This window comes from Pelodiscus sinensis, chromosome 31 (genome assembly GCF_049634645.1).
Source record: "Pelodiscus sinensis isolate JC-2024 chromosome 31, ASM4963464v1, whole genome shotgun sequence".
Lineage (NCBI taxonomy): Eukaryota > Metazoa > Chordata > Testudines > Trionychidae > Pelodiscus > Pelodiscus sinensis.
Window position 1 is genome coordinate 105,994 of NC_134741.1, and position 19,526 is coordinate 125,519.

Below are 19,526 nucleotides of genomic sequence, written 5' to 3' on the forward strand. Positions count from 1 at the left end.
TCTGTGGGGACACAGAGAGAAGCCCGTGGTGTTTCTGGGTTAGCCTCTGCTAAGCCCTCTTGCTGGGTGGGATCAGTTATTGCCAAGAGCAGCACTAATGCCCTGGGGGGCTGCTGCAGCAGTAGATGTTTTTCCAGGCAGCCGCTCCTTCGCTGGATTGTTCTGTTGCACGGCTGCTCCTTAAGCACCTTCTTTCATCTGGGCATCATTCCCTCTAGTGTGTCTGCCTGCACAGCTGTGCATGAGGGAGTGAAGGGCCACATGCACATGGAAGAAGGTCATGTGATGAGGAAATAGGGTATGGGGGGGGGGTAACTTGGGAACATAGGGGGCTAGTGGCAGGACCAGTCCGTGCAGGATACAACTAACCATGTTGAGAACTTAGCCAGAGTGAGAGGAAGCTCTAGCCAGTTTTGGGTGCCCATGCTGACCACCAGGCTTGCATCCCACAGGGCCGCTCAGAGATTGGTTCATCTGGAGAGAAATGGCTGGTGTAGAAGACTCTCGCCTTCTCTCTCATCTGCTCTAGAGCCATAAGAGCAGCGCTGTCCTCTTCTAGGAGACCAAGGGCTTTCTTCTTTCTTCCTGTTCTCCAAGCACACGAGGAGTAGCCACAAACCATTCCCCCTCATGTGGACAAAAGCAGCACAGTCTCAGTGTTCGTCCAGGACCCAGAGTTCTTCCCATTTCTCCCGGCACTCCCTGCGGAGGCAGAGATGATCAGGATTAGGAGCCACATTCAACCACCATGACTTGACTAGGCAAAAAGACAGCTAGTCCATGAACATGTGCACTCAGCTACTATTGCTGCTAGGTTTAAAAACAGGCCTTGGAGATTCCTCAGCTAGCCAGGCAGGGCAGGTCACTGGTATCCTGGCTCACTCTTTAAGTGCCAGGAGTGCTGGGCAGGTGCAGCTACAGAGCCCTGTTGCTGCCCCTGATCCCCTGGGGTAGTCTCAGCAGATGCCTTTCCTGCTCCTCCCCATCTCTGAGCCTCAACCCTCATCAGGCCAGGCAACCTCCCAGAAGGACTCCACAAAGCCAACCTCCTCCTACAGCAGTGGTCACCAACCAGTAGATCGGGATTTACCAGAAGATTTTAAAGCCGGGGTGGGCAATAATTTCTGCCCAGGGGCCGCTTCAAAATTTTTGAAGAAGCTCCATGCCACCCCGGAAGGGGCAGAGCCTAAACTGGAAGGGGCAGGGCTACCCCACCCTTAGACCATGATTGGTCTGGGGTGGGGGAGCCCCTTTGCCCCCCCCTCCCACTAGGCACCCATACCTTGGAAGAGGCTTGGCACGCTCCCCCACCCTCAAGCCAATCAGGGCCTGGGGAGCGCAGGAAGCCTTCTCTTTGAAGTGCTCTGATTGGCCTGTGGGTGGGGGAGCACGCAAAGCCTCCTCTGCTCTCCTCCCTGCCCAGTGAGCAGCTTCAAAGCACCAATTAAGGCCTGGGGGCAGGGGAGCAGCAGGGCCTCTGTGGGCTGGATCCACCCTGCCTGGCTGGCCAGATTCGGCCTGCAGAGACCTTTTTGCCCACCCCTGTCTTAAAGCCTCTGACAGGTTTGGCCAGGAAGTTATCAGGTGCTGGCACTTCAATTGCCCCTTGTGACATAGTGGGGGAACCTGGCTGGTTTCTATGCTGCTGGCTCTGGGGTAACCCCCACTGGCTGCCGTGGGTACCACAACCCAGCAAAACAGGATGAGTCACTATGCAAACCAGTATGGCCAGACACCCCCCATGGAGAGGAACAAAGGAAGGTGGAATGCTGCCCTGGCTGGGGGGCAGGGCTGGAAGAGAGTTAGTTGGTTGCTGGCTGGGAGCATAGAGGAGACAGCCTAGGGAAAGGGGCTGGAGTTTAGGGGCCCAGTCTCCCCCATCTCAAGGGGGCCTGAGGCATCCTAGCCCAGCTCTGTGACCAGACTACATCTGTGCTGTGCGGTAACCTGGAGAGGCAATAAACTTCCTCTATTCCACCAGCTGGTGCAGTCTGTTTGTGCCATTTCAGGGTGCAGGAGACGGGGGACCCCCAACGCGCCGTCACACCCCTCCCCTGTAGTAATGCTGCTCTTGCCTTGGAGTGGTCCCCCACCCCCAGAGCCTCGTGCTTTGCTCTGCAGGGTGTGTAAGGGAGAAGAGGGAGCCCGCTGACATCAGGGTGTCCCTCCTCCCCCCACTTCTGTACTCTATCTCCACACAGACCGAAGGGAACGGAGGAAGCTTGGCAAAGCAGATTGCTGTCACGCTCACACACTGTGTGTGTTTCTGTCATTCTAACAAACACACGCTGTTTCCCCCCCTCATCTCCTGACCTAACACATTCTTGGGGGTGGTTGTTACTTCTGTTACTTCTTGTAAAGTGGGTTATTTTGGGGGTTTGACTTGTCTGTGCATTTCATAATTTTCATTTCTCTCATGCTTACATTTAATTATTTGAATAATGAGTTTTAAATGCCTAACCTGTCGTGGCTGGAGTAATTATCCCTGTGGGAATTGTGTTCCTGTAAGTGACTGGCATGTTCCTGCAACCCCTGAGAGAGGCAGAGGATGGGGTCTTCACATGCTGTCCGTGCCTGCAGACAACACTCATGCAGCTCCCATTGATCAATAACAGGGAACTGTGGCCAGTAGAAGCTATGGGCTCAGTGCTTGTAGATGAGGGTAACACATGGAGCCATGGAGTCATTGTTATCCATTGCAGCTGCTTTCAGAAGTGGTGCAGGGCCAGGGTAGGAGTAAGCCTGTCTGAACTCCACTGGTCCACCACTCAGCAGCTGTCTCAGTTAAACTATGCCCAGCCAGAGCTTGCTTCCTGAACCCCTGTCCTAGCCCTGAACCTCTTCCTGCACTCAACCACCTGCCCAAACTCCACACATCTGAGTCCCCCTGCACCCAAACTCCTTCCCAGAACTTGCACCCTGAAACCCCTCCTGGACCCCAATCCCCCACCTTTGGCTAAGCCCAGAGCCACTCTGGAGCCACTCCAAACTCCTTGGCCCAAGACTAGAGCCTGTATCCTTATCCCAGCCTTAGTGAAGGTAAGTGAGGATGGGTGAGGAAGAGGAATAGAGTGAGGCCTGAGAGAGGAGTGGAGCAGGGGAGGGGCCTCAGAAGGGGCAGGAAGGGAGTGGGGCAAGGGTATTTGGGTTTGAGGTATATCTTACATTGCACTTCAATTTTGAAAAGTGATCTTTTGGTTAAAAAGGTTGAAGAACACTGTCCTACAGCAGATATATCACACTGGCGTTTGGCGGGCCTCATGCAGCCCAATCGAAATTTTTTACTACCTGCCAGAATATTTTTATAAAAGAATTAAGTGCTGGCTGCCTGGAGCATATGGCCAGGTGCCTACTCTCAGCTGGCTGGGCTGCTCTTCACTGCAGCAACTGCTCATGGCCAGCTGGGCACTCTGCACTGGGCTCTCCAGCAGGTGCTCACAGCCGGTCAGACTGCTCTGCACATGTGCTTCTGGCCAGCTGGGTGCTCCAGCAGGCGCTCACAGCTGGCCGCTGTGCTCACGCTGCTCCAGTGCCTCAGGTGGCAACATCAACTCCAGGACCCAGCTATTAGGTTGGGGGGCCTGGCTCTGTGGGAAGGGGGAGGCATTAGGTTGGGGGGGGCTGGCTTTGGGGGAGGAGGAAAGCATTAGATGCAGAGGCTGGCTCTGGGGGAGGAGAGAGGCGTTAGGTTGGGGGAGCTTGGCTCTGGGGGAGTGGAGGAAGATTGGGTTAGAACGGGGGTATGGGAGTGCCTGGCTCTGGGGGAGAGGAAGGGGTTATTTTGTTAATGTTTTGGTTTTTTACTTATTTATTCCCCAATAAAATAATAAAATGTATATTATTTTGTCAATAAATATAAATTTTTTGCAATTGCATGAATAATTATATCTTGATGCAAAATCTCAAACTTACAAAGTATCTGAAATTTTCCACAGAAGCCTATTCTATTAGATTAACCATGGTCTATACCTGTTTTTATTTCAACAAAACAAGATATGTATCATATATTAAATTTAAAAGTACCTTAAATTTATATTTAAATTAAAAAATATGCAAAATTAATTTAAAAATTATTTAATATGAGCAAATAATTATACACATCAAATTATTGTAATATTGAAAAATATACCTAAAACATAATCTATAAAATAAATAACTACAACTTTCCGACAAAGTACATTTTCTTTGGTGACCCTAAGGTTGCCAGGTGTTGGGTATTGGTGCTTTCTGCCTAGCACCTAATTTTGCTTTTTTTCTCAACACATTTTTTCTTTTTTGATCAAACCATCTGGGAATCCTAGGTGGCCCTGAAAGCTCTCAGTTTTCGTTTGTGCAGCCCTAGGTAGGCTTCGAGTTTGACATGTCTGTTCTACAGAGTATTCTTACAGTGCCAGCAAGCTGGCCTAACCTTATGAGGTAGGCGTGTGTGACGTAGTGGGGGTACCTGGCTGGTTTTCTGGGGCACAGACGACCTGTTCCTTGGTCTCGCCCCGTAGTTGACTCCCTCGGTCGCTCAGCCGAGAACCGGTCTCTGCGCGGTTCCTTTTCTCTCCAGGACTCCCGTTCACACCCGGACTGGCTCTCCGTGAACTCGTCCGCCAGCCTCCCGGCCTCCTGGGGGTTCTCTGGCCTCCGGTCCTTGAGCCACAGCCTCAGTTTGGGTGGGCACGCTTCATAGAACTGCTCCATCAGGACCAGCTTGAGCAGCTCCTCTGCGGTCTGGGCTCTGACTCGAGACACCCACTTGCGGCCGTATTGCGACAGGCGGGAGGCCAGATCCACATAGGTCTCCCGTGGCCCTTTCTGTACCCCCCGGAACTTCTTCCTGTACATCTCGGGGGTCAGCCCGAACTTGTGCAGCAGGGCCTCCTTGACTTGGTTGTAATCCCCTGGCTGTAGGTCCTCCAGCTGACTGAGCACTCCGGCCGCCTCCTGGCTCAGTGCGGGGATGAGCTCCTGCAGCCAGTCAGCTGGGGGAACCCGTTGCAGTCCACAAGCCCTCTCAAAGGCACTGAGGAACCCGTCAATGTCACCCATGTCCTTCAATTGGGCCACCACGAGCCTCTCCAAGCATCTGGTAGTCCTGGGACCCTGGGGCCCATCCGCACTTGGCGCAGCCGGTGCCCCGCCAGTTCTCCGCTCTGCCATGGCCAGCTCATGCTGCCGCTGCCTCTCTCGGTCCTGGCGGTCCCTCTCTCGATCTTGGCGTTCCTTCTCTCGGTCCTGGCGGTCCCTCTCTCGGTCCTCTACTTCCAATTCCTTGATCCGCAGCTGGATCTCCAGCCGCCGTAGCTCCGCTGGGCTGGCCCCTGCCCTAGATGGGCTATGACTTGCAGGCCTCCCGGGAGACGCTGTCTCATCTCTCCGGTGGGTTCCAGCGCTCCTCCCTCTCTCTGAGCCTGACACACTCTCAGGGGGGGTCTGGCTGCTTCCCCTGGGGACAAGATCCTGGCCCTGTGGCCAGCTGGGCAATCAGCTGGGCCTTGGTTGCTTTCTGCGCAGGCAAGCCCCTCTCTCTTCACAGCTCCACCAGCTCTGCCTTCAAGAGTCGGGCGTAGGCCATCTGCGTCCCCTCGGTGCAGACTCACCAGTCTAGTGCTGCAGCGCCCCACGATTCCCAGGAACAGCTTCGCTCTGTCTCCAGCACGCCTGGCTCCAGGGCTCTTGCTTCTACTGCGCCTTGTCGCTCGCCGCTGGAAGCTCCATCCACGGGGTGCAGTGCATCCCACTCCTGACACCAGTGTGACGGCGCGTTGGGGGTCCCCCGTCTCCTGCACCCCGAAATGGCACAAACAGACTGTACCAGCCGGTGGAATAGAGGAAGTTTATTGCCTCTCCAGGATACAGCACAGCACAGATGTAGTCTGGTCACAGAGCTGGGCTAGGATGCCTCAGGCCCCCTTGAGATGAGGGAGACTGGGCCCCTAAACTCCAGCCCCTTTCCCTAGGCTCTCCTCCATGCTCTCAGACAGTAACTAACACTCTTTCAGCCCTGCCCCCGAGCCAGGGCAGCATTCCACCTTCCTTTGTTCCTCTCCATGGGGGGTGTATGGCCCCTGGTTTGCATAGTGACTCATCCTGTTTTGCTGGGTCGTGGTACCCACGGCAGCCAGTGAGGGTTACCCCAGAGCCAGCAGCATAGAAACCAGCCAGGTACCCCCACTACGTCACAGCGTGGGTGTCACTGTTAGGGATGCAATCAAATACAGACACACATTGCAACTTTCTTCCATCAGGTTTGAGCTGTTGATGGACTAAACCGCTGATAAGTGTCTAAACTGCTGATAAGTGTCTAGTTGCTTCCAAAAGATGGTCTCTGTCCTGCAGTTAGAATCATCTCAATAGGATACATCCAGGCTGTGTCTAGACTGGCCACTTTTTCCGGGAAAGCAGCTGCTTTTGTGGAAAAACTTGCCAGCTGTCTACACTGGTCGCTTGAATTTCCGCAAAAGCACTGACGATCTCATGTAAGATTGGTAATAGAAATGTAGCCGTGTTAGACTGGTGTAGCTGAAGCAAAATGCAGGACTATGTAGCACTTTAAAGACTAACAAGATGGTTTATTAGATGATGAGCTTTCGTGGGCAAGACCCACTTCCTCAGATCAAATAGCGGAAGAAAATAGTCACAACCATATATACCAAAGGATACAATTAAAAAAAAATGAACACATATGAAAAGGACAAATCACATTTCAGAACAGAAGGGGAATGCGGGGGGAGGGGAGGAGGAAGGTAAATGTCTGTGAGTTAATGATATTAGAGGTGGGGAAAGGTAGATGTCTGTGAGCTAATGGTATTAGAGGTGATAATTGGGGAAGCTATCTTTGTAATGGGTAAGGTAGTTGGTGTCTTTGTTCAACCCCCCCCCCCCCCCCCCCCCGGAGAGTGTCGAATTTTAGCATGAATGACAGTTCAGAGGATTCCCTTTCAAGTGCAGATTTAAAAGGTTTTTGTAGCAGAATGTAGGTAGTTAAGTTGTTGAGACAGTGTCCTTTCTGGTTGAAATGGCAAGAAACTGTTTTTTCTTTGTGATCCTGTCTGATATCTGTTTTGTGGGCATTGATCCTTTGGCAAAGTGTCTGAGACGTTTGTCCAACGTACATAGCAGACGGACACTTTCGGCACATGATAGCATAAATTATATTTCTGGATGCGCAGGAATATGTTTTCTTGATCTTAAAACTCACTTGGTTAGGTCCAATAATGGTATCAGCAGAGTGAATATGTGGACAAAGCTGGCAATGGGGTTTGTTGCAAGGGAAGGTACCAGGGTTGGTATTAGTGTGGTATGTCCTGTGGTTGTTGGTAAGAATCAAGCAGGCACTTTTGGGCAAAATCTTGCCAGTCTAGACACACCCTGTAAGTGCATTGCAGATAGTGCCAAGCTGTAACAATGATAATATAATTGCATGCAGTGAGTACGAAAGAGAGTGTGTATCTTTGAGAGACACAGAGATGATATTTACCTTCCAACGATGTGTGAGACAGAGAGAGGGTGTGGTGTGGTGTGACTGCTGGCGGGGAAGTTTCTGGGAAACCTCATGCGCTTTTTCTTTAAGACACTGCAAGCTGTCCTGCTTCATCCCTGAGCCCTGTTGTCTCCCCTCCCCTGCACAGATGGGGTCATGAGCAGGGGAAGGACAGTTGTGTGTGCACCCATCTCTGTGTGTGTGCCACAGAGTGTGTATATGTGTGAGTGAGGCTATGTCTAGACTACAAGTTTTTTGGGGAAAAAGGTGTGCAAAATTTGGTCTACACTGGGCCAAATTTTGGAAAAAGCCCTCTCTTTTGGAAGATCCCTTCTTCCTCGTGGTGCGAGGAAGACAGGGCTTCCGAAAGAGCACATCCGCTCTTCCGCAAAAAAAAAAGCAGAAGAGCAGGTGCATTCCGTGGACATGGTGGAGTTTTTCGGGATACCTGGAAAATCGTGCAGTCTAGACATATCCTTATAGACAGACTGTGTGAGCTGGTGGGTGGGGAAATCTCAGGTTCAGCAGGGCCCTACCTCTGTAAGAAAGGAGCTCCCCCTTCAGAGCAGACCTCAGACCATGACAAAGGTCTCCCTGAGCCAGGCTCTGTCCCCTCTGCCCTGCTCTGTGCAGATGGGCACTGGGGGAGAGGGCTGGAGAGTTTGTGTGAGAGAGAAACAGACTGTGAACTGGCTGCTAGGGACATCTCACAAGCAAAGCGCTGCTCTAAGAAAGTCAGGCTGTCACCATTCACACTGAAGCAGCTCGGAGTTCTCTTGATCCAGGCTCTATCCCCCTCTGTCCTGCTCTGTGGAGTTGGGGTAGAGGCACAGGGAACACACTGAGATCTGCACTGACCTCTTACTCTATGTAGCTAGCAGGAGGGTCCCTCCTGGGAGAAGCTGCAGAACAGTGCAAGGTGGGGGATGGGTACCTCAACACATGCTGCTGGCTGTGCGGGCTCTGCTGATCAGCTAGTTGTCGCATGAATCCTGTGCAGCCACATGTGTGCACAGCTTACAGGGAACACAGGTGGAGAGGAACTCATTGTTCCAACCAAAGCCCTCAGCACTGTGAGTTGAAAAGCACAGGGACCAGATGGAGTTGAGTTTCACATGAGCTGGTCACATGCCCTTGCCTGCTCTGATGCCCACTATCTGGTTAAAAAGTCTATGAGAAAGTCAGTTTGGTAGGGATGAGATTTCCATGGCCTGTGAGTTTTGTTGATGGACCATCTCTCTGAATGTTCTGTTCACAGTGTGCTGGCTGGACTGGATGGAAACTACTTTGTGGGTGTTTCCACAGCAGTGACCATATTTGAAATACTGGTGCATGGTCCATGTTCATAACTTGAGGTACAAAAATGATGTCTACATACTGACAGGACACAATCACATCAGAACTTTCCCACTGACATAACATACTTTGCACAAGTTTTGTTGACACTGTTTAACAGTGGTAGCTCAGATGGCCTACATGGTCATATTTTAATCCTGTAACATCACAAGGGGATCTTCCTAGCACTAGATGAAGATCCGAGAAGAGGTCTGGCTGAAGGTGTGAGGAATGCGCCCACAAGATGGGAAAAATGTGAATGGTAGATTCTGTGCAGCTGAGAGGAACAAGAAATGGCAGTCCGGGCTGGCCACAAGAGGAAGGCTGGAAACCACACAAATACGCTGCTGCTGCTGCTGCTGGCAGAGTAGAACCAAGGCAGCAGAAGGGGAGATCAGCTAAAGCAACAGCCACACTCCCTGAAGAAGCAGCAAATCCAAACACCGCCATAGCCAGCCATGGAAGCAGCAGCTATTATGGGCAATGGCAGAGCCCACCTAGCCACAAGCAGTCAGAGGTTAGAAGTGTGGATCATAGGCAGGGTCGAAGCATCCAGCCAAGGATTCACCTCACTGCTCAGGCAACTTCTTCTGTCTCCTTCTGATTGCAGTAGAGCATCTCAGCCAATGAGTAGGGTGAGCCGAGGACCCTAGCCAGGAGCTTTGTGGACAGAGCCCTCAGGTAGCTGAAGCTGGAGAATTGCTGGGTCCTTTCTCTCAGAGTTCTAGTGACCTGCGGTGTGGCCACTGCAGTCTGAAATCTATCTGTGGGCAATGGTGTCAGACCTGCAAACCCTCACTAGAGCTCACCTTTTGAGTAGCTTGTTCCTATCCTGGCCTGCGATGGGTGGGGAAATGGAATGGGCCATGAGGGAGACTTAGTTGTACCCTAGAGCTGTGGTTCTCAACTTTTTGGCCCATGGCCCACACTGCTCAATGCAGACCTTTTGTAGACCACAGGCCAACCATCTATGATGACAAAATGGGTGTAAAAAAAGGATTGGGGGTGTGTGATCTAGATGAGAGCTAGGGTACAGGAGCAGTCTGGGTGAAAGGGGTGTAGGAGTGGGCTGGGAGTGAGGGGTCTAGGAAGGGTGCAGAAGTGGGTTGAGGGCAGTGGTTCTGGAGAGAAGGTTGGGTGCAGGAGTGGGATGGACATGCAGAGTATCAGCGGGAGGGGAGTATGTGAGAGGAATAGGGATATGGGATCTCAGTGGGAAGGTAATGGGAGTCCTTCATCTGGCTCCATGCCTCCCACTGCTCCCAGGTACCGCCCTCACTGCTCTCATTGGCCATAATTCTGGCTAATGGGAGCAGCAGGGAAAGCCTTTAGGTCAGTGGTCTCCAACCTTTTTAACCACAAGATAGCTTTTTCAATTTAAGTGCAATGTAAGATCTACCTCAAACCCAAATACCCTTGCCTGGCTTCCTTCTAACCCCTTCTTTGAGGCCCTGCCCCTGCTCCATCCCCTTTGCCGACGCCACCCCCTGCTCACTCCATTTCCCTTCCTCTCTGAATCTCGTTCACTTTCACCAGGCTGGGGGGTGCCGGCTCTGGTCTTGGGCCAAGAGGTTTGGAGTGTGGGAAGAGAGTGAGGAGGGATGGGTTCTGGAGTGCCCTAGGGGATAGGGCATTTGCTGGGTGGTGTAGGGTTGAGGGCTTAAGTCCCTCCACCCCACCATGAGAGTGGCCAGACACCCAACACTAGCTCCCTCAGGGATGCACCTGGCTCCCACATTAGGAAGGCAAGATAAGGGACCCTCTGATGGAATGGAGATGAGGTGGGTTCTGGAGTGGCCTAGGGGACTGAGGCATTCCCCTGGGGAGTGCAGGGTGGTGGGTTCAAGTCCCACCAACCCTGGGAGCACTGGGACAGCCAGCAGCAGTCAAGGCAGACCCCCACCACCACCAACCAAAGCACCTGGTGTGCACCATCCCTCCACATCCACAACAAGCCCTGACCCTATAGTCTCCACTGGCCCCAGTGCTCTACTACAGATCAAAGGGAGCTGCAGGAGCAGTCCCTGCACGCAAGGACAGCACATGGGGGCTGCAGGGATATGCCAGCCACTTCCAGGACCACAACCACCATCAGGACAATTACTCTGGACATGACAGGTTGGGCTTTTTAGAGCTCACTTCTCAAAGAATTAATTTTAAGCATAAAAGAAATGCATGTTAGGAAATACGCACAAAACTAAAAACTAAAAACCCACTTTGCAAACAGTAAAAGTAGGACTAATACCCAATGTACGTGTTGGGTCAGGACAGTGTGTGTTTGTGAGACTGACAGACACGCACAGTGTGTGAGTGAGAGAGATTTGCATTGCCAAGCTCCCGCCATGCCCTTCTCTCTGTATGCAGACAGGGTACAGGAGTGGAGGGAGGAAGGAGACCCTGACATCGGCACCTCCTCTCTCCTCCCATCCCACACCCTGCACTGCAAGCAGGAGGTTCTCAAGGGACAGCTCCAAGGCAGAGGGCAGGAGCAGCATGACAGTGGGTGGAAGAGCAACTGAAGTGCCAGCACTTGATAGCTTCCTGGCCAAACCAGTCAGGATCACCAGTCAGAGGCTCCAAGATTTCCCGGTAGATCCTGATCTGCTGGTTGGTGACCACTGCTTTAGGTGTTTTCCAGCCAGAGAAAGGGGGAGTGGCAGCACATGGAGCCATTTCCTTCTCCCTCAAGTCATATTCGGCCCGCAAGGCTTGCTCTCCTCCCATCCCCTGTAGTGGGAAGCTGGTGCTGGCACTCCAGCCTTGGGGGTAGGAGCTAGGAGCCATAGTGCCAGCACTAGCTTCACACTGGAGGTTGGGAGGCAAGTCCCAAGCCTTCAGCCCACCTTCAAGATTGTTGCAGACCACTAGTGGTCCATGGACCACACTTTGAGGACCACTGCTCTACGGGGTGCAGCAGAGCACTCAGTTACCCCAGAGAATAAGCTGGGCCATTCCTCAGGCAGGGGAAGGAATCTTTACCACAGGTAAGTATGTCCTTGGATCTTGTACTATTCAGAATCCAATCTCTGCCAGGTGGGGAAGGAACCTTTCTGGGTTGGTGACTCATATCCTGGGTCTGGAAGCAGTAATGGCAGGGACCTCAGGGACCAGCACTTGGTTAATTACTCCCCAAGCAGGTTTTCCAGTCTCCAAAGCTCATGCAACTGTTACTCCAGAGACTCAGGTAATCAATTAATATGTGACTAATTGGGAAATTTAAGGATGTTAGGGTGTCTCTGCACAGAAGAACAAATCTGGCCTGGTGCTGCATATCTCTATCACCGCTGGATTGTTGTCACAAATCAGACAAATACAAGTTTAGGGCCAAATCATGCATTTGAAGAGGGTAAAGCACAATAGCAACAAATAACAGAAACGATCCCACCCTATTCCTAGAAGAAAAAGAAGATAGATAGATCCCTGACACAAAAGGTATACGTTACAATAGGAAGCAGTGATTGAGGCCTGCGACCTACAACCTCATGGCTAGTTTAAAGCCATGAGGAAGGACAGCAGGGAGATCCCCCCAAGGAGTTGATCCGACTGGACCGGCACATCTGGAGCCGATGGATCCATGCTTTCGTCGTGGTACGGTTCCTCTGGGCAAGGCTCCTACCAGTCCTTCGACTTCATAGATCCATCCAGTGGTTAAGATTAAGGATGAATAAAAGAGTCCAAGTCCTTTTGGCACCGGCCAATAATCCAATGTGTGGAGCATTCTCACACACACAGTGGCTGCCGCACCAAGGCCTAGCCTCACCAATCTTAATCCAGTATCCACAGATAACAAATTGGTGGATCGTCACGGGAAAACAATAACCTACACATGTACGGATAGACAGACAGACGAACTTGAGTTTCCCTCAGAGCACAGCTTATAAACCCTCTGAGGCAGGAAAACAGAGATAGCAAACGGGGTGCAAAACAAAAGGGTGGTGTGCAGAATCATGGGACAGTGTGCACCTGCATACTGCATGCACAACATAAAGAGGGTTGGGTGCATAGGTAGGAGAGGGGTGCAAAAGCATTAGAGAGGAGTGTAAAGGCTATTTTGGTGGAAAAAGCCTGTACAGGAGGGATATTAAAATGGAACCCAAGCAAACTCCATATTGAATTCTTATCTATGGGTAACACAATCTCCTGGGCAAAGCAAGAGTTGTGAGGAAAGGGAGATCATCGGCAACAGCCACACAGTTGAGCAATTGGCTAAACTGACTCAAACTAATTTCTTCTCATAGCAGATGTCACTTATGCATTTCCATCAAGTCTAACTGATCCATCAGTCTATCTTTAACTCTTGTCAGAGAGTATGGGGGAAGGATGGATTCTCTCCTCTGGGGAAGGGTTGTGAGGAAGGAGAATGAATTCAGCTCATGATTATGTAATCTTTCAAACCATTATTTGCATATGATCCCCCTTTTCTGTTCCCCTTTCAGGGTTTTCCTTTAGGCTCAGCACAGAAAATTACTCCTGTCTAGATTATCTCTCTATTCCAGCAGGTGATGGGACGCTGAGGGAGAACAGTGAGGAGAGTCTTCTTCAGGAAGGACAGGAACAAGTATCTCTATGTGAGATGCTATTGGAAAGATCTGAAGGGCATGTTTTCCAGAGACGTGAGCAGGGAGAGACCTGTGAGAGTGAGCATAGCCCAGAAAGACAGCAACAAATCCATCTGGTTCAGGGGCTGAGTAAATCTACTCACAAGAGAAGAAGAGTAAAAAGAAACACAGAAACAGTTCAACAGAAAATCGACCATCAAAAGGGACCCAGTACTTCCAGTGACTGTGGGGAAATCTTCCAATGTAGACAGGCCATAATTGTACACCAGAGTATACACTCAGGGGAGAAACCCTTCAACTGCTCTGACTGTGGGAAAAGCTTCAGTTGGCGCTCACATCTTATTAGTCATGAGAGAATTCACACAGGAGAGAAGCCCTTTGACTGCTCTGACTGTGGGAAAAGCTTCAGTGAGAGGTCAAGCTTTGTTAGGCATAGGAGAATCCACACAGGAGAGAAACCCTTCAACTGTTCTGAATGTGGGAAAATCTTCAGTCAGAACACACACCTCGTTCGACATCAGAAAATCCACACAGGCGAGAAGCCCTTTGACTGCTCTGATTGTGGGAAAAGCTTCAGTCGGCGCTCAAATCTTACTAGTCATCAGAAAATACACAGAAAGGAGAAACCCTTTAACTGCTCTGACTGTGGGAAAAGCTTTAGTCGGCGCTCACATCTTATTAGTCATCAAAGAATACACACAGAGGAGAAACCTTTTGACTGCTCTGACTGTGGGAAAAGTTTCAGTTGGCGCTCAAGCCTTAGTAAACATCAAATAATGCACACGAGAGAGAGACTATAACTGCTCTGACTGTGGCAAAAGCGTCTGTCAAAGTGCAGACCTGAATCTACACCAGAGAGAAACTTTCTGCTGCTCTGACTGGCAAAACCTTCAGTCAGAATGCAAACCTCATTGAATATCAAAGAATCAACATAGGCGAGGAACTGTATAACCTAAGTCCTCTTTAAGCTGCATGGCCATGTGTAGCAATCTATTAAGTGCTGTGGTGGAAAGAGATGCCTCTATGCACTAACTTGTGGCCAGTGGACTAGTAGCTATCCCATGACCAGTAGCTATTCCATGGCCCCAGCCCTAGAGTTGTCATGGCAGGGAGAGGTGCCTCTCCCCCTCCTTACAACCACCTGAGTTGGGGGAAAGAGAGCTGGTGGGAATCTTCTTTCCCCATTGTAGCCCTTCAGTAGACTGTACCTCAAACCTCTCATTTTTAGTGCACCCCAAAACCCACACTTCTAGCTTTTCTCCCATTCTGTCCCAGCCCTGTACCCCCTTCCTACAATCCAACCACCCAAGGCCCACCTCTACCACATGAATTTTGTTCTGTGCATCAATAGGTATGTTATGCATTCCCTCCATTTTGGTGCCCATTACAAATTCATTCCGCACGTGTGTGGGAAAAATTGGATGGAACACTGTATAGCTGCCCTGAGTATGAGAGAAGCTTCAGTGAACACTCACACCCTATTGCACATCAGACAGTTCACATAAGACAGAACCTCTATAATTGCTTTGACAGAGAGCAAAGGTTCAATTCAGAGAACACAAAGAGGAGAGACCCTATTTTAATGTAATAGGGTTTTCTGGGGGCACCACGGAGCAGATCAAATCAGGTGAATTGCTTAGAGACAGGGCTACTTACAACTGAGACGGAGCGGGCTGTGTCTGGGCACAGCTGAGGGCGTCCTCTCAGGGTGAATTGCTCAAATCCAGGGCTCCTTACAGCCCCCAGACTGGTGACCTCTCCAAACAGGCCACAAACCAGTCCCACAGAGCGCTTCCGCCGCCTGCCTGAAGCCTCACGAGCAAAATCCCTCCGACATCCCAGCAATATCTGTGCCCCAGATGGTCCCGGGCCTCATACAGAGGTGGGGGGTCCTAGCACCCAATCCCACCTACCCCGAACAAGTTCTGTCCGGTTCCAAGAAACCAGCCACAGATCCCTGGTCAATTTACTCTCTGGACCTTACCCACAAATCACGCTGGGCCAATCCTTTAGCATCTAACATCTAAAGGTTCATTATTACAGTAAAGAAAAGCCTGAGGGTAAGGTTGTTAAAGGAATAGTATGTTACATGCATCGAATCTCCCAGTTCTCGATGCAGGCTCTAGCAGAGATGTTACAGCTGCTGGTTTAAAAGTTCTTGTTGCACATCCTAGGATCAGGATGGTTCACAGGTCTTCCGGGCTCTTCAATCCCTGCAATGCTGCCTCTGGGATGAAGTGCTGAGCTGAGAACAAAATGGAGACCACCACATGGCCTATTTATCCCTCCTTCCTGGTCTCTTCTTGGCTATAGCAGGTCACCTGGTCCACCTTATTCCTGTGTTGCCTGCTGGTAGGCCTTAGGTATGAGTTACTACTCATTCTTTAGGTGTGTCCTTGGCCCATTGAGTGCCATTGTCCCGCAGGCGCCTTGCTGATTAGCTTGTCCATAGGCCGGGCTCTGCTCAATGCTCAACCACATGCAGAGAAATATTCAGTCTCCACACAGATTACAGATTCCTAACTACACACACAGACATCACACAATCATACAAATAGCGTACACAGGATCAGCAGACCGCAAACTTCTATTCAACACCCCACATGGCCCCCTTTTATACCATTTTCTGGGGCCAACACCCCCACCTATGGGTGCAGCAGCGACCTAGCTGCTCCCCTCAAAATCCAGTAACGTGACAACAGCCCAAGTCTGAGGGTCCTCCACTGTAAAGCATCAAACCTTTACAGTTGTGGACCCCCAGACTTGGGTTCTAAGTAGCCCTATCTCTAAGCAATTCACCTGCTTTGATCCTCTCATTTGTAAAGCAACTATCCAGTAAGTAGACACACAAGAAATCCTTTAGATGTGCCAGCTTCTCCTGTGCCACAACCAGTACCACACCTTACACAAATGAGAGATTATGAAAATCAGTTTTACCAAATCTGAGCAGATTCTTTAAGACCCAAAGGACCAACCCCATTCCCGGGTCAATTTATAACGTACATTTTACCCAAAAGAGCACACTGTACCAGTCCTTTAGAATCTATAATCAAAAGAATGAAATAAAAAGATTTAGAGTAAAATTGTTAAGGAAACAAATTACACACCCAAATTACAATGTTTCTGATGCAGGCATGTAACAGAGATTCAATAAACTGCTATCTTAAGTCTTTGGAACACATATTTTCTTAGTATGGGTCATCAGTACCTGAAAGGCTTAATTCATAGCAAAGATGTTCCTGAAGTGGGGAGGAGGAATGTTTAACTCCTACTCTGCCTTAGGCTCTGCTCCCAACTCCATCTGTACGCCCAAACACCCAACCCAACCCCACCTCTTCCTACCCCCATTCTCTTCTCCTCTTGCCCACATCAATAAGCTGGGAAAAACACAATCATGTCCTGAAACATTCCAAACCAGTCTCACACTGCAATCTAGAGCTGTGAGAAAGGTGATCCAATCTATCACCTCCAGATAAAGGGAAGAGCCTAGAAGATTAAAGGAAACTTAGGCTGTTACCTTTCTGACCAGCAAGGACCCTCTTATCATAGTTGGGGTTGTGAAATTCTAGTGTATACATTTTTCCAGGTATAAACTGATTAAAATGGTGGGACATAAATTATTAGATAATCATGTTAAAATATTAGAACCAGCTAGTGAAATTTCAGTAGAATGATTTGTGAAAGTTCCCCTCCCCCCATGCTTTATAAAATTGATTTATGGACACAAATGTGCATAACTCGAAGATGCTTTGGACAAAATACCTCATGTAACCTATCAATCTCAATGTTATAATCAACTAGATTGGTAGCCCTTATTTTGGTATATGTATCACTCTTGTATGTAAAGTTAGAGATATGGAGTATGGAATGCTTTATGATTTTAAATGTGCAAATGAAAGTCATCAAGAGTATTTCCCTCAAAGTCTAGATAATCACCTGTAAACAGCCCCTTTTGCCCTTTAAGTCTTAGCAGTGATTGGTCTTAGGAAGTCATATGACCTCCCTAACTGGTAGGGGCTGACCAGATAATTTTCCATGGAAGGGGAGAATGTAAATCAGAATTTCCGCCTGAAAGAGACTGAAGTCTATTGAAGATGCAAAGTTTTTCAGTCTCTTTGACTGGCATGGCTCTCCCAAGAAAATGAATCAGATCCCAGGAAGAAAGATCTTTCCTGACTTAGAGGTTTAGCTGAAATAAAAACAGTTTTAGGGTAAGTTTGTACTGAGTTTTAATATTAGAACTAGCTATGCATTTTCTGTTATTTTAAATTTGCAATCTGCTTTGCTCTGCCTGTTTTCACTTAAAACCATTTAATCCTACTGCTTGTGCTTAATAAAATCACTTGTATTTACAATCAAGCCTAGTGTAAATGATTGTTACCTGGGGGAGAGCAATCAGTATGTACATCCTCCTTCCATTGTTTAAGGGGGTTTATCTGAATGATTTATTTGGGGTTCTGATCAACATTCCCTCTAAGCTGTGTGTTTCTGCAGCCACCTGTCAGAAGGCAGCACTGTTGCACAGGTGATCAGGCCGCACAACAGACCACTAGATCCGGCTTTACACAACAACAAATCCACAGTGACTAAATATATCTTTAACAAACTTTATTACAAGCAATTCAGGAGCAGTTTAAAAGCAATATTTAAAACTAGTAATTAGCAATTAAAAAGCAGGTTAAAGCAATGTTTAAGTTGAGTAGTTAACTGTTTAATTCTTAACCCAATTTAGCGTCTAATTCTTACCCAGTTTAACACATAAACACCTTCACATATACCACTCGTCCTCTGGGGCTGGCCAAACCCCAAGTAATGTTGGTGAATTTGGTTGAGGTGGAAGTTTGACGTGGACATCACCCCAGTATGCCAAATTGATGGACTCCAACTCATGTGGCAAAATGGTGTGATATATATCGGCAAGGAACAGTTTGAATGGGGGTGATGTCTGATGATCTCACCACCTGCGAGTGTGCTTGCGACCAATCTTGGAACATCTTGCTTACAACACCCAATTCTGCTCTCCTAGCCATGAACGATAAGCAACGGAGAGTCCTTGGTCAAGTTCTTTCCTCGTTGACTCCTTTTGTTTGGGAACATTGCTTCCTTTGTGCAGTATTGCTTGTCTCAGCACACAGTCTTTTTCTCAAAGTGATAAACAAGTCCATAACTTGAACCCTAGTGTGGCCTCTCTTCAGCTCACTTACTGTTAATTCACTCATGCCAACCATTCACTACCCGTGATTCATGACACACGCAAAACTAATTCAAATGCCAGTTGATTAGCAAAGCACCTGTGGTTGGCAGCAGCCAACAGCATGTGTTTCTAATGGTGGTGCATATCTGCACATGCTTTGGTGCACAGGACAAAATTTATTCTGAACATGGATGGAAAAAATTAGAGGGAACATTGGTTCTGATCCCATTTGGGGATCTGCATTTTCCTTGGACCTGATGAGTTGCAGTGTCTATATTGTTCCTTGGGAGTGGGGAGAGAAGTGATTTCAGCTCTCTGTCTTGTCTGGGTGAAGACCAAGTGAGCTGGCCTAGCAGGACAGGGTGGTGAGAAGCCCCAGAGAGCATAGAGGTGAGTGTCAGTGTCTTCAGCACTCCAGGAAGCACTCCTAAAGGGTCTTCTGTGACTGCATCCCATCACAGCAGCGCAGTGAGCAGGGTAAATGTGTGCAGCTGGATGCTCTGAATGCTAGTCATGATTTTAAGTGTGTTCTGAGGCTATGTCTAGACTGCACAGTTTTTCTGGGATACTTCTGGCATTCCGGAAAAACTCTACCACATCCAGAGAACACGTCTGCTTTTTTGGAACAGTTTCCAAAAACGTGAGCGCATTCTTTCAGCATCCATGTATTCCTTTCTGAGAGGATTAAGGGATGTTCCGAAAGTGAAGGTTCTTCATCGAGTAGTGTCCCCGAGGGTGCTCCACTCGAGGTGCTGGGGTCGTCCCGGCGCCGCAAACCGGAGGAATTTTCACTAGCAGTAGCCCCCTACTGGACCGCGCATGCGCGAGTGTCCCTTCGCGCCTTTCATCTGAGCGTGGTCCGGTCTTGTCAGTTTCTCTCCAACCGTCCGCAGCCGCAGACGGAGTTAGTTTAGGCTCCCTTCTCCTCTCTGAGGGGAAAGGGAAAAACCTTCTTAGTTATAGTTGT

The 19,526-nt window shown here is 49.4% G+C and overlaps 1 protein-coding gene across 19 annotated transcripts in view; it reads left to right on the forward strand.

The window, feature by feature from the left end:
• The window catches only part of LOC142821585 (uncharacterized), a 54,314-nt gene that overhangs the window by 24,434 nt on the left and 10,354 nt on the right, over positions 1-19,526 (forward strand). For 9 of the 19 annotated variants that reach the window (XM_075912972.1, XM_075912973.1, XM_075912976.1 and 6 more), the window contains one exon: positions 13,243-17,724. The exons of 4 other annotated variants lie outside the window; for them this stretch is intronic. In XM_075912972.1, coding sequence (XP_075769087.1) covers positions 13,243-14,165 — 923 coding nt within the window. In that variant the 3' untranslated portion in view covers positions 14,166-17,724. Of the gene's footprint in view, positions 1-452; positions 17,725-19,526 lie in introns of those variants that run through there. 6 more of the 19 variants (XM_075912988.1, XM_075912987.1, XM_075912985.1 and 3 more) reach the window with 6 other exon arrangements.